The 15290-nt window shown below is 34.8% G+C and overlaps 1 protein-coding gene across 1 annotated transcript in view; it reads right to left on the bottom strand.

Annotated features, from left to right (window-relative positions):
* The window catches only part of ACADM (acyl-CoA dehydrogenase medium chain), a 30413-nt gene extending 15884 nt beyond the window's left edge, over positions 1-14529 (bottom strand). Inside the window, exons 1-8 of the mRNA XM_019743769.2 lie at positions 14087-14529; positions 12640-12727; positions 10327-10424; positions 10146-10215; positions 9315-9415; positions 8609-8689; positions 5636-5766; positions 3187-3295 (exon numbers count right to left, since the gene is read on the bottom strand). Coding sequence (XP_019599328.2) covers positions 3187-3295; positions 5636-5766; positions 8609-8689; positions 9315-9415; positions 10146-10215; positions 10327-10424; positions 12640-12727; positions 14087-14116 — 708 coding nt within the window. The 5' untranslated portion in view covers positions 14117-14529. The remainder of the gene's footprint in view (positions 1-3186; positions 3296-5635; positions 5767-8608; positions 8690-9314; positions 9416-10145; positions 10216-10326; positions 10425-12639; positions 12728-14086) is intronic.
* Between the last annotated feature and the right edge of the window lie 761 nt (positions 14530-15290).

Genomic DNA, 15290 nt, shown 5'->3' with positions numbered 1-15290 from the left:
AATTTTGGCTTAAACCATTGCTTTATGACTTTCTATAATTGTCTTAAACAGTGGTCAACAAACTATGGCTTGCAATGCCTGTTTTGTAAAGAAAACACTGGAACACAATCACACGTATTTGCTTACATATTGTCTGTGGCTACTTTCTTGCTACCATAGCAGAATTGAGTAGTTGTGACAGAGACCATACAGCCCTCCATGTCTAAAATATTTACAACCCAGATCTTGACCAAAAAAGAGTATCCACCCCGAGTCTAAAACAATGTTTCACAAACTATGAAACCAATACTTGTCTAAATTACCTATAAAGGCAAATTTAATTATATGATTGAAGGCTATCCTTTCTTTTTTACTATGAATGTCTGGAAAAGCATTTAGGAAACAATCAGATTTGGGATGTTTAATTTTAGATTAACATACAGTTAGCTAGTAAAGTTATGTACTAGGTAAAAGTTGAATTTATTTTCTCTCAACTCTTAAAATTAGGTTAACTGAGGTAGAATTTACATATAGAAAAATTCACCCTTTTACATATACATTTCTAATATTTTTAACAAATGTTTATGTGTAACCACCACCAGTCAAGATACAGAATATTTTAGCACCCTAAAAAGTTCTCTTGTACTCATTTTTAATTAATTCCCTTACTCCCAACTCCAAGCAACCACTTATCTAATTTCTGTCCATATAATTTTTCCTTTTCCAGAATGTCATATAAGTGGAATAAGATCAGCCTCTGTGTCTCACGTTTACTGCTGAGTATCCATATCCATTTACCAGTTGATGGGCCTCCCACCCCTAAGTTCTTAGCAATTATAAAGCAGCTATAAGCATTCATGTACAGGTTTTTTTTTCATTTTTCTTGGATAAATACCCAAAAGTGCTAGGTATGGTGTAAATGTTTAACTTTATAAGAAACTGCCCAAGTACCTACATTCCCTTGAAAATATTCAAACCAACAGGAAGCGTTGAAGTAGTAATAATGAGTACCTACATATATCCTTCACTCATTGTCAACATTTTGCTTTATTTCTGTCTTGTGTTATGTATATAACTATTAGCATTATTTGCTGAATTATTTGAGAGGAAGTTGCAGACATCGTGACCCTTCTCCTTAAGGGAAAAAAAAAAAAAATGTTTATCTCGTTTTTAATAAGGAGTGTGAGAAGCAAGGGGCTATGAAAACATAGAGCTGTAAACCAATTCTTTAATTTGGATGCTTTAATATTAACTATCTGCTTCCAGGCTTGAAGACAAGGTGACAATACTGTATAGTTTGACACAAAAAGAAACCAACATCTCTTTATTTTGTCTTTATAAGTCAATAAATTCTGGTACTTTAGACCCTCACTCAGATACAGTGAGAAAACTGTTTATGAAAACACTGTTTATCCTGTTTCTCAGACTCACCCCAAACATCTGAACATTTAAAACTTAAACACTTCCTGGACTCTTAAGCCATATAATTTCTAAACCACAAACATTTGAAAAACATCGAATTTCACAAATTTGTAAAGGTGTCTGAAATTTTAAAAAAAGATTTAAGGAAGTTTATATACAATATAATTATCAGTCTCTCACTAGAAAGTCAGTTCCCCAAGCGTAGAGATTTAATGTCTGTTTTGATACATTCACTTTCCCCAATACCTAGAATAGTATGTAGCATGTAATATGAACTTAATAATAAATATTTACTGAATTACAGATTTTTTTCATTAAGTGAGAAAATTGGGAAAAAAAGAAAATGAGACTAGTAGATACAGCAAGATAAAATCAGAAGTGGGTTTACTACTGAAAAAAGTATAAGCTGTTAGGTCCTTTACATTTTCTAGAAATGGCCATAAATTTGGCCCTGAGTTTTCTAATGATCATCTTTAAAAAAGAAACATGGATAAAATATAAATGAAAATAAACCAATTACTTAGAAGAAGCACAACCATTCTTAGTATTTATATGTTTCCATATACAACAATCTCATTACAGTTTTACTTGTAAAATGCAGTCTACCTTTAATATCTACTCTTAAAAGAAAATATAGACTAATACAGTGTCAGAAACCTCATTGGGCAAGTTCCTAGGACACCTTAGTACTGATTTCAATTATGCCTCTAAGTATGTAACCTTGAATAAATCATTTCACTTGGATCTCAATTTCAATATTCAGTAAACAGACTGAAGTAAATAATGTGTAGGTTATATTCCACCTTTAATATTCTATGACCTAAAAGAGAAGTTAGCCCTCTCACATACTCTAGCAACATGCTTCCATTTTACAGAGGCTTGGTTACAGCACAGAGATTCTAATGGCTTTAAACAAGGACCAAGTTTGCATAACTTGATCAATTCAAATTCCAGTTCAGGTTGTGTCATTGTTAGTTTATCTAATATCTGACCAGATAATATCTGAACGTTCCTGATATGGGAGGTAGTAAATACACTCATGTAACCTTTAGTAACTCTCAATTAAATTCCATAATTCGGCCTTTGCCTTAGATATAGGAATCACTTAGTCATTAAGTTTTCTTTTTTACAAATTCATTTTGCAAAAAGAGTTTTACAGTTGTAAAATGGACTCTCCTCTTCCTATTGTTATAATCTTAAATCATGCTTCCTTAGCTCTCACTAAGACTGCTTTATGACTTCATTTCTCTCCCTTTTTTATTTGTTAAATTTTAGTCTTTTTTTTCAGTTTACTTTAAATGCTACTGCTGAATTATTTCTACACATTCAGATCACAAAACTTTTCAAATACGTAAAATTACCTTTTCTTATTTAAATAAAATATTTCTTGCCTTCCCACATTCAAGGTACTTCTCAGGCACAGATTTTTAGTGTTGTATGATCTTGGGTAATCAATTTATATCACATTGTTTGAATACATCAATGAGCATAATGCCACTTGTCCTACCTGAAAGGTTACTACTGTAAGAAAGGAAAAGGAGTGGGAAAGTCTTTTAAAATATCTAACATGAATGGGCACTCTTTCAAATAATGATTTGAAATGATTCTCAACTTGAAGTCTCCAGCAATATGCAGACTCAACCAATAACATCAAATCACAGCTCTACTTTATTCCAACTTAATACAAACAAAATATTTTCAATAAAGGAAACTGAAATAGTTATTTTGAAATTTATAGTTAAAATAATATTTGAGGCCTTAATCACTGATAAATATACACTTTACCTTTCTTCCAGGCTGCACTCCTGGGGTATCTGCTTCCACAATAAATCCAGTAAAGGCTTTACTAGCAGGAGCCTTAGGATCCGGATCAGAACGAGCCAATAAAAAATACCTAATAAATATACATACGTGATGATAAAGATTATGATACTAGCAGACAACATATGGTGACTGCTATCTCAGCTAATCATCCCAACAATCCCAATTATTATTACCCCCTTTTTCAGATGAGGAAATGAAGAATCAGAGAAATTTAAAAGCTTGCCTAAGTCATATATTTATGATGTGGCAGAGCTAGTATTTCAACCCCAATCTACTTTTTATTTTTTTATTTTATTGGGGATTATTGGGGAACAGTGTGTTTCTCCAGGGCTCATCAGCTCCAAGTCACTGTCCTGCAATCTACTTGTGGCGGGCACAGCTCCAAGTCCAGTCGGGGCGCAGACCACCATCCCAGGTGGGAATTGAGCCAGCAACCGTGCTGTTGAGAGCTCGCACTCTAACCAGCTGAGCCATCCAGCCGCCCAACCCCGGACTACTTAATATGGTATTCAACTTCTTTTGGTATTATGAGTTACAAGTTTAAATTCCTTGTATAAAGATACTATAATATTTTTTTTAAAGTATGTGCATGTTGGAACTGGCACTTCTCCTTTCCCAAAACTAGTTTGATTCTTTAAGGGACAGCTATCTGGAAAAGGAGGGCAAATAGGGTTACTGTCTAATTGTAAAGGAATAATGTGAGATAGAGACCCCTATGTTCTGACTACCATCCTCTTTGTGAAGTAAAATCAGTGTTTTTGTTATAGCTGAATGATTATGAATATTTGTTAGGTTTTTCCTCCAAAAGAATTATGCAGAAAGATTTTTAAATGAAACATGAGGAAAAAGGCAAAATATCCACATACCTATATAACCCTTATTCTAAATACCCTGGGATATAGGAAAATTTTCTAAAAATTCCTTAAATTTATTTTCTGTGTTTAAAACTAATAAATTATTCACTCTCCAGTTTTACTTAGTAATAGCAAAAAAATAGTAAACATTGTTTTCTGGTTTCATATATTACTGAATTTGTCTTTTTACACAAAGATTAATACTTAATAATTTCTTAAAATTATAAAAACTTCTAATTGCATTGTTAGATTTCCTTCAAATTTAAATTTTAATCATTTCTTCATTTTTTTAAATTATTTGCTCATATTATGATGTCTCACTGAAAGATAATGATATCCATGATCCTGGACACTCATAAAAGGATTGATAGATATGTTTAAAACAAAACAAATGTGGATGCATTCTCAGGAATAATGCATTACTTGTCAGAAAATGGGACTGCAAAGCACACAAATATATTGAATTGGAATTTTTGCAGATGAGGAAAGACAGCCCACTTAGTTCCTTATTCCAATCACCAGAAAGTCCTTCTATAGTGACTTCTAGACTTCTTTTAGAAGTCCACCGATAGTGATGGGTAAATAAGTTATTTTCCATGACAACTTAACAGGCACTGGACAGCACTACTGGAAAGCCTGTCCTTATGTTGAGCTACAGCTTACATTTTTCTAAGTTTCACCCATTAACTCTAAACTGGCTTCCTGAAGCAAATATGCAAGCTTACTCTTCTTCCTGACGTTGCTTCAAAAATTTCAAAATTCTTCCAAAATAACCAAACCTAATTCCTTTACTCTTCACAGGACATGTTTTCTAGGCTCCTCCTCATGCAGAACACTTACGTGCTTCTGAATTTATTCATTTTGCCAATGCATGTCTTACAATGTGTTGCCCAGAACTGTTACCATCCCCCCCCATTGAGTTTATACTTCTATCACTTCAGCAAGATATCACATTAACCTGTTAAAGGCAGATACATCACACTGTTGATTCCTATTGAACCTATAGTTACTTACTAAATAAACTTTCTTCATCTTTCTCCTCCTCCCTCAAACAATGCTATCAAATATGTTTTTCTTCAGTATTTTAGATTCATACAAGCAATTTTATGATCCTTTGTTGAACTTCTTGTCATTATTTTTGGACACATAAATTTGGAACTTTTAGATATTAAAGTAAAATTCTGTCTTCTCTACAAGATAATCTGAGTCTTAAGACAAACACTGCTTATTGCTTAAAGGAATGGTTCCAAAGAGTTGCTGGTGTAGGGTGTGGAGAGAGGAGACAGTAAGCCAAGTAGCTTTCCTAATCAGATTCAACCACAGCAGATGTTTTTGTTGTATTTTGCATATTTAACTTCTGAAAGCTAATCTGAAGAAATACTTCAGGACTAAAAAATAGTTTTGTAAATCACTGAACTATTTATAATCTTTTATGGACCTTCTATGAATAAAACTTCATTATGGCGGTTTCATACTAAAGGAAAGGATAGAGGGGAGGCTCTGAATATAAATTAAGAAGTACTATACAAACATTTTTTTTTTAAAAAACAACATACCAATTAGCTTTTCCTCCATTGGTTATCCACATCTTCTGACCATTAATAATATACTCATCTCCTTTTTTTACTGCTTTGGTCTTTATACCAGCTACATCAGAGCCTGCTCCAGGTTCTGTTACACAGTAGGCCTGGAATATATGAAAACAAGAGAAAAAAAAATGTTAAGTATTAAATTATGAACATAGAATCAGGAGTATATTTTATTTTTTAAGCCAGTATTTTATATATTTTAAAATACCTAAAAAAATGTTCTTGGAGAATCAAATAAACTGCTCAAATGTAAAAACATTTAATTTATAATTTAAATTAGATGTAGGATACCAACAAGCCGTATCAAAAATTATAACGTTAGATATCTTCAACCAAGTTAAATTCAATTTCACATGTACTCACTCATTCAAACATTTACTGAGTAGTAGCTACTATGTACCAGGTTATGAACCAGACGATGGAAAAACCAGAGATGAAAGACTGTCTGCAAGACTTTCACAATGTAACAATGGAAATGAGTATTATATTGTAGTTACATATCTAAATATTAAAGTCATACACAACGAGCTCGAGAAACTAGCTTAGCTTTAGGGTGTCAGGAAAAGCTTCAGAAGTGATGCTTAAATTAAGTCTCTAAAAGGAAAAGGAGTTCTTTGGGGGTAGGGAAAAGAAGAAATGTATATTCCAGGCAGAAGTAATAACATATGCAATGATACCGAAATAACAAGCCGGGTTATCCAGTGTTTGTAATATAAAAGTGCCGGGGTTCTATTAATATGCAAACCCTCTGCATGTAAGGGAATGGTAGGAAATGATTCTGGAAAGAAAGGAAGGAAATAGATGACAAAGAACCCGTTGTATCACACAAAGAAGTTAAAATTTTATCTGGTGGAAAGAGGGGAGACTTTTTCGCTCTTAAACATTAGTGCCAAGATGTAAGCAGATGGATAAAGGAGGTGGTAGAAGGTAAGCATTAGGTAAAGTTCATTCACATTTATTGAGTGACAGGTATTGTGGATACAAGGCCCAAAGACACAAGTCCTTGCCCATCAGGTACTTACAGTTCAAAGAAGAGAGAAACCTTACAGTTAATTTTTATTCAAAAGTAATAGTGTACACAGGGACATTAGAAATGATTATTTAGACTTGTAGGAGGGTGGGAGGTAATGAATGGTAAAGAGGGTGAAATGAATAGTAATAAGTAAAACTTAGAAATGTACACTTGAAACCTATGTAATTCTGCTAACCATTGTCACCTTAATAAACTTAATGTAAAAAAAAGTCAAATAATAAAATATAGAAGAATCTTGAAAAAAAATTTTTTTTACCATGACATTGTTTTTAAAAGAAAAAAATCTAAAGAATTTAAATATTCAACAATGGGGAATAGTGAAATAATTTATGGTACATCAGTTAGCATATTATACAGTAATAAATATCACAGTATTTAAAAAGAAATAGGACATAGGAAAATGTTCATGTTAAAAAGGATATAAAACTGCATATATAATATGATCCCAATTGTTAAAAACACATTTGTATATATTAAAAATCTGCTAGAGAATACAATAAAGCAGTAATACCAGTTAGCTTCTTATCTGAAGGATTACAGATGTTTTTGTTCTTCATACCTTTCTAAATCTTCTATACTATTTTTACAGTCAGAAAAGTTTAAACATGTTATTTTTTTTTAAAGTTTAAATAAAACAATATTATATGTAATATAATTTCTTAAATATTTATTGGGAGTTAAACAATTAACTGAATCCCAGTGTAAGTTAATCAAAACTTATAATATACCTTTTGACAATTTTCATTTTAAGGTAGAAAGTGTACATTAAACCTTTATTAATTCAGAAGTTAGAATAACTTAGGGACTATAATGAATGTATTTTTACATATACTGAGGTATTAATATCAAACAAATGAGGTATTAATATCAAACAAAACTGCCAAGGAAATGTTTAAAATACCTGAACTTCTTTTAGAGACTAATACTTTAGAAATATCTATTTATAACTAATAAGATAATTACAAATATTCTTTATCAGTGCATTAAGGCAGGTTTTCCTAAGTATCTCTATGCTACAATTTTTTAGCCTATTTCTAATATTATATATGTTACAGGAAAAGAATCTAGATGTTTCACACAATTTTTAGACAATACTGAGAATTAGTCTAATAAACTCTCATTTGCTGAAAAAAATTGCCAATTAACTAGGAAATATGTATAAATGTCTTTATTAAGCAGTTTGCCCAAAATTTAGGTAACTTAAACAAAAACGTTTATTTTGAAGCATTACTTTCTACTTTTTCAGACCAATTCTCACGATTAGCTCAAAACTAGTAATTTACTCTACTTTGGCATCACAGTCAGTCACACCCTAGATTAAAATCTGTTTTACTAATAAAAAACAAGTAAAAATCCTTAAGTAAAAATACTTTCAGAGTATAATCTCAATATGTGTGTGTATGTATGTATAAATATATCTTTTTTTACATATCCAATTTAAAAATTTGTTAAGTAGCTCTCAGGGAATTAAATAAAATCTACAAATATTCTCCCTAAGTCATTCATTGAACAAATAAATTGCTATCTTTTTAGTCACATTAATTTATTAGTTCAAAAGACCACTAGTTCAAACACCCACTGTCATACATTCAATCTGAACCTCTGATACAACCACTCAATTCCTGAACTGCAGAATGCTCCATGAAGTAGATATTTCTCTCCTGAAATAAGTTAGGGGATTATTATGACACTTTTCTGGCACCACAGAAAAATCATAAGTAGACACACGCACGAGGATTATTATGACACTTTCTTGGCATCCCAGAAACATTACTATACCCAAATATGTTGCTAACGTTTGTCTTAATGTGCTCTTGTCCAATCTATACATATATTGAAAAGGGAGAAACAGCACCCTTGGTTCCCTTCTTTAAATTTGGAATAAAGTAGCAGCTGCACATACTCACACACATCAATGGCTCCTCGGTCATCCTCCCCAAATACTTCTTCTGCTGTTGATCATTTCCAGCAATAATAACAGGCATTTGCTACCAAAGAATAGCGACATTACAAACAAGAAATTTTTACTAGGTATGTAAACTCAAAGATACTGTAATTTTTAAAGAGAGAACTGTTTTCCCCCAAACGGTGAGTCTAAGCAAATGGTCTTTATTCTAACTTTAAGTTAGAGAGCTAAAGCAGTGAGGAAATAAATCTGTAAATCCAAGTAGTTTCATAAAATTAAGTTATATGGGACTTGGTCTATAATACGTAAAACTCTACTGTAGTAAAATGCACAAATAAAGAGTTAAATTTGAGATAAATAACGTATGTACTATCAGGCTACCTAAAAATTGCTCACTAAATTTCAACACTGCCAGTAGTGGCAGCAAGCCATCCAGATCCTTCTCCTGAATGCTCGTTTTTGGCCTTGCTCTTACCTAATAATTGCCACTGAAGCAGCAGCCAAAGTATTACAGTTTCCCCACAAGGACAAGTAAGACTCCAAGTACTGGACGTAAGGTCAGAACAATCAGCTCTTGGAATAAGAAATCCAGGCTTCACTGTAGAATCCTGTGTTCCTTTTTAAAGAAAACTGTGTTCCACCAACTAACCTAGAAGTAGTGTCTCATGAACAGCTCAGTTAGGCACTTAATTTTTTAAGTAACTTACCCCCAAAGAATTTGCTTCAATAGCCGTCTGAACTCCTGTACACCCATAAGCCAATTCTTCAGTAATTAAACAGGAATCAAAAGTTCCAAGTCCAAGACCTCCTACAATGTCAAAATGTTTTAAGAACATAATGCATAATACATTTCAATTGAAATAAAAGTGAACTATTTTAATTATTTCCAGTATCTATAACCCAAGAAACCAAAAATGTATTTTGGCTAGCACAATAACAAATTATACTTCTCTAATGTAAGTTTTAAAAATTTCAAAAAATTATCTTGCTATTTGTAATCTGGACCTGTGTTACCGTTTCAACTTGATTTTGCAAAAACTTGACTGAACTCTAGAACTTGACCCTTTGACCTGAGGAGAGGAATGAAAACCTCACAGAGAGGAAAAAATGTCTTAACAAAATGTAAAATCAAAGGACAATTAAAATGCAAAAAACTGACCAACCCTAGAAAGAGAGTACCAAGATTTAGGATTGAGTTAAAATTGGAACCTGTTATAAAGAAGAAAAAATGCCTCTAAGTGTTGACTACAAGGCTTCTAAATACAGCAAATACTGAAGTCTGAACAGAGAGACAAAGGTGAAAGCCATTATTTATTTTTTATTATTACTATTTTTAAGGAGGGCGCAGCTCACGGTGGCCCATACAGGGAATGAACCGACAACTATGGTGTTATCAGCACCATGCTCTAACCAACTGAGCTAACCGGCTACCCCGAAAGCCATTATTTAATGGCCACAAATATTTTAAAGAATGACTGAGTTGCACAGTTTTTCTTGTTCATATGCATTCTAGGATTTAAAATGTGAAGAAAGCTTACCACAATGCTCTGGAATGTGTGTATTCATTAAACCAAGTTCCCAGGCTCTTTTAATTAGGGGAACAGGGTACTAAAAAAAATTAAAGAAAAAAACCAGTTATATTTAAAATCTAGATACTTTGATTATATAGTCTTGTAAAACATGTAGAAGTTTTTTTCTCATTAAAATGTGGATACCTACCTCGCCAGTTTTATCATATTCTGCAGCAACTGGGATTATTTCTTCCCTGGCAAATTTACGAGCAGTAGCTTGAAATTCTTTCTGCTGTTCAGTGATTTCTAAGGGAAAGTTATTTTGAAAACATTAAAATACGACAGTGACTTGAGGGAAAAAATCCTATGGGATCAGTATGTAGAGATTTATAGTGGAGATTTTAACTCTCAATAAACCAGAAAGTCAAAGACTACCACACGCTTTCGAAATAAGCAAGATTTCACCATATAATATACATAAATCTACAACAAAGGAACTAGGTAAGATTTCTAGCTTTTACAAATAATAGATACAAACTTGAGCTTTTCTCTTCCACTTGGTGAGATCAAAAAATTTTTTGAACTTATAACTTGTTCCTAAGCAGATTTATCAAATGTTTACTAACACTGAAATGAAACTAAGACATGTCCTGATCTCAAAAATCAATCTAACTAGGAAGATGGGCTATGCTCAGTGCCCATGAACCAATAAAACTTATTGCAAAATATCACATAAGAAATCAATACCATAATTTCAATTTCACTCCTACTATAAACTCACAATTTTTAGTTTATAAATTAGCAAAAAGCAACTGGTAAAAGTAGTGGGAAGGTTTCTCTGTTAAAAGGCTATAATAAGTGGTGTCCGAACAATTCAATTACATAAAATATGGTGTTGTGTTATTATAAAATTAATGAAATAAATATGATGGCTGGACTGAGGACAGGAGCCAATGACCACTGCATTTTTCCACACTATTGCGTCCAACCTCAAAGGACAAGTAAAATTTAAAAGAGGTATAGGGTATTTTGGGCAAGAAAAATGAGAGCAAAAGCACAGAAGTAGGAATGAGCAAGAATGTTTAAAGACTATAGCAATAATTTTTATAGGGATGTGAGATATAAAATGTAAGACATTAGAATGTTGATGTTGAGTTGAATAGCCTAAAATCAAATTTCATTTGATAGATAAGGAAACAAAAGCCCCAATTGAGGAAATGATAGTCCCACAGACTTACAATGAATTAGCAGTAGAAATACTATACTTAGCTTCAGTTGTGTTCTCTGCTTTACTTTTAAAACTGGGGCCATTCCATATCAAGGTCATGGGTGGGGAAAGGGTAAGGAAGGCAGGGATCTATTATGTATTATTTATTGAGGACCTACGTAGGTCCAAACACTATGCGCTATGAACGTTACATATATAATTTAATCTTCAAATAAATCCTCTGAAACTGGTCATAGGCGTTACCACTATTCCTTTACTTGAGTTTCACAATCTCCCTCCTAAATACTTGTATCTATCTAATCCTCTATCACTCAGCAACCCACCATAGATTTCTCCTTCCAGTCTCTTACAATTGAGTATGAATCAGTATGTGACAAACTGAAACAAGATAGTAATCACACTAAATCTATGCTAATCTGAATAAGGAATTAAGAAGATCCAGTGCCCCAAACTGCTGTATTCATATTTCTTGAAAATTTTCATTTAATTCTATTAAAAAATCTTTATAAAGAAGCTAACAATCCCAAAATAACATAAAAAAACAGTAACTCTGGAGAGCTCTGAGGTTGTCATTTGTACCTGGGTCTGAGTTAATGATCTCAGTTGCCTTTTAATTATTTTCTGAAACCAAGTGAACTGGCAAAAGGGGTTTTTAACTAGAGAAAAGGTAATACTTTTGAAGCAGGAAGTATTTTAGGAGGCAAAGGATGCTAAAATAGAGATTTTAGCATCCTTATCCTCCTAAAATTTCTTATTTCATTCATGAAATTAATATTTCAAATTTCTTGCCCAGGGTCTTCATTTTAAAGAGAGGAGAAGGAAAATCATATTCCTCTCCCCTCCAACACCACATGGCTCCCTGATGTGAGAACATCTACTTGCACCAAAACTGCAGTTCTGATGTGTTATGACCAAAACAGTCCTCAGATTATTAGCAGGCACCTGGTATTGTTTACCTAATAAGTATGTAAGAAGTATCTGTTGCATTCAAATTTCTAAGTTGAAGACTATTCATATGTATCAATAAATCAGTTGTTTATTTTGGGATACATACTTAGAAAGAAGAGTAGGAATGTATATGTATGCTGCTAATACAGAGATACCTGTAAGGTAATCATGCTGAAGGAAAAAATGAGATCAGAAAGAACAGGGGTGACTGAGACAAATCTGTGTGGATGGTGATTGAGTCTGTTCACTGACAAATTACTGTTTGTTTGTTGGTAAACATATTCCAGACAAACACATACACAGAGCTACATATATACAAAGTCAAAAGACAGACAAAATATATACCAAAACTAAATCCCAATCGTGGATCATGTTGTAGTGCAGCTTTTGTATGTTGTGATCTCCAGTCAAAACGAGAAAGACTTCTCAGGACCTGTAAAAAACAGTATTAATAAAATAAATTTCATTAAGTTAAACATTAAATAAAGGAATACTGACAATTACGAGTACAGCAACTTGTCTGACCTTATTCAAGAGCTTATTTTTTAAGTTATTACTTAAATGCCTTTAACTCTAATTTAATTTCTATATTGAATAAGCCAATTACCAGATATTTAAACACCTATCATAAAGATATATATACTTTTAAAGCAATGAAAATAAAACTAATCAGTAGTATCTGCACTACAAAAGTGACTTGTTTCCAAGGCAAACAATAGTAAGAGATAGCAGTAGACTTAGGACCACTGCTCTGGAAATCTGACCTACAGGCTCTGAAGCATTTGTGAGTGAGGATTTGAGGTGTGGGGCAAAGACAGGATGGTACTGTGCTTTGTGCACAAACTGCATTGTCCACACCAACTTTGATACCTGTCTCTGTGAGCCTCACAGTTATGTCTCCCATTATCTCTCACGAGGAAGATCTCATTTTCTAAAATACCTCACTGTATTTACAGAACAAATTAGCCTAAAACCATGTTCTATTTTCCATTTTTCATATGCCATTTTCTTATAAGCGTTCTTTCAAATTTCTGCCTTCAGAGACCATTAACTTATACAGCAATGACAAAACATGGGGCAACAATCCATTAGAATTACTCTCAATTCTAAAACTGCTACTTTTTTGGTCAAGGACATAACTCAGTTATAAATGACATTTAAATGGAGGTCTTGTGACAATGTATCAATATTTAAGACAATTTAGAATCTGTGCGACACAACACTAGAATATATAGACAAACTTTTTTTTAAAAAACGTATGTAACGGTAAGGAGCCTCCATCTTGCAAAACCAAAAGCGCAATACACATACGGTATTAAGTATCCCAAGGAGCAGCGGCTCCATTTTCCTTTTCTAGTAGTGACTTCGCAGGCACCCAACGTAAGGTTCTCTAAATTCTGCACTTTCTAGTATACATCAATTGCAGAAAGACATTTACTTTAAGATTTCCTTCTTGGGCTAGGTTTAAAAAGCGGATAGAAGACGTTCTCTCGGAGAGATATTACGCCTGTTCAGCAAAAACACGGCCGTGGTTCTGAGACTCCGCCCAATTCAGAGACCGGTCTCACCGAGAGATGGGAGGGGGCGAGTGGAAGCCAGACCAAGGTCTGTAATTCCCCGCCCGCAGCCACCCGCAGGGTTCAGAGGGCCAAGGCACCTCGAGATAGGCCCCTGCGTCATCACGGCTTCCCACGGGTTGCGACCATCCCCGCTGCCTGCTTTCCGCTCCTGCCCCACTCCGTAAACATCCCCAGCCCCCCCCAGCCCCCCCCAGCCCTGCTTGCCCACTCACCCCGCAGCTGCGCCTACACAACGCTGCCATGTTGACTCGTGGTCGTGGGCTACTCACGCTCCCGTACAGCGCCGAACAGAAACTGCACGGCTCCCCGGGGCGCGAGAGGGTCTGCCCCCGTCTGGCCCCGCCCACCGAGATGGACGTGGGCGGGGCCAGGAAAGGGCAGAGGAGCCAAAAGAGAAGGTGTAAAGGAACGAGGGTGAAAAGGGATGAGTGTGCTGCTTAGCCGAATGCACGTTCGCTTGGTGACCTCGCCTGCGCTGTCCTCGCGACCTTGGGAAGGGGTGTAACGCACGCCTGGGGCCTGACATGTCCCGAGGGGCAGTCCCCGAAAAGACTTCGCTTCCATCCGGTTCTGAGTTGGGAAGTAGCACCGTCCTGGGAGAAGCTGAGGCTGGCCGCGGCTTGGAGAAGGAAGCCGCCTGGCCGCCGGGCAGCGACACGCAGGGGCGGGGAAGGGGGAGCGGGCGGGACAGGCCGGGAATCTGGGTGAAAGGGCAAGGCCTCTGGAGGTTTAGAGCAAAGAATTCCCCGAGCTTCCAACTTGACCTTCACACGGACAAATCTCAAACACAAACCGTTTCTGCCATAAGGATTCAAAGTACACTTAACTCTCAAACGCAGGACATAAAGTGAAAGGATGTTTTGTGCTTCAGAAAATTGAAACGGGAATTTAATCACTTAGGTAAATACAACCTTTCCAAGTATTACCAAGGCTATTTACTATTACCAAGGCCATTTATTACTGCCCAAGTGCGGATGTGGACAGTGTCCTTGTAAACAAGGGTGCGAAATGAGCCTATCTGTAATAAATCTCCTAGCTCAGCGAATGAATGTTGAAGTGAATGTATGCCTGAAGAATTCTGCTTAAAGCCACTCTCTCTTCCAATTAGACCGAGTTCTGAGATGATAACTGTGATGTTAAAAAGCTCGGGGATTTGTAAAGCTGTCCAGGCTTGGATAGCTCTTCGTGAAAGCTAATAAAAGCAGGAGTGTAAATGTTGCCAATAATCACCAGGACTTTTCATTTTTCTTGCTGCCATCCTAGTTTGGGCACTCATCACTCACCCCTAAATCTTGTTACTAGTTTAACAATCTTTTTTGCCCAGTAAAGGCAAAAAAGATCTAGTTCTAATTTAGCTGTTTAATTCCTATGTCCTGTTGTACTCCCTTACAAGAACCTTCCATTTTGTCCTCTGGC

The sequence above is a fragment of the Rhinolophus sinicus genome, linkage group LG06 (genome assembly GCF_036562045.2).
Source record: "Rhinolophus sinicus isolate RSC01 linkage group LG06, ASM3656204v1, whole genome shotgun sequence".
Classification (NCBI taxonomy): Eukaryota; Metazoa; Chordata; class Mammalia; order Chiroptera; family Rhinolophidae; genus Rhinolophus; species Rhinolophus sinicus.
The sequence above is the reverse complement of the archived record's forward strand: the minus strand, read 5'-3'. Positions and strand labels throughout refer to the sequence as shown.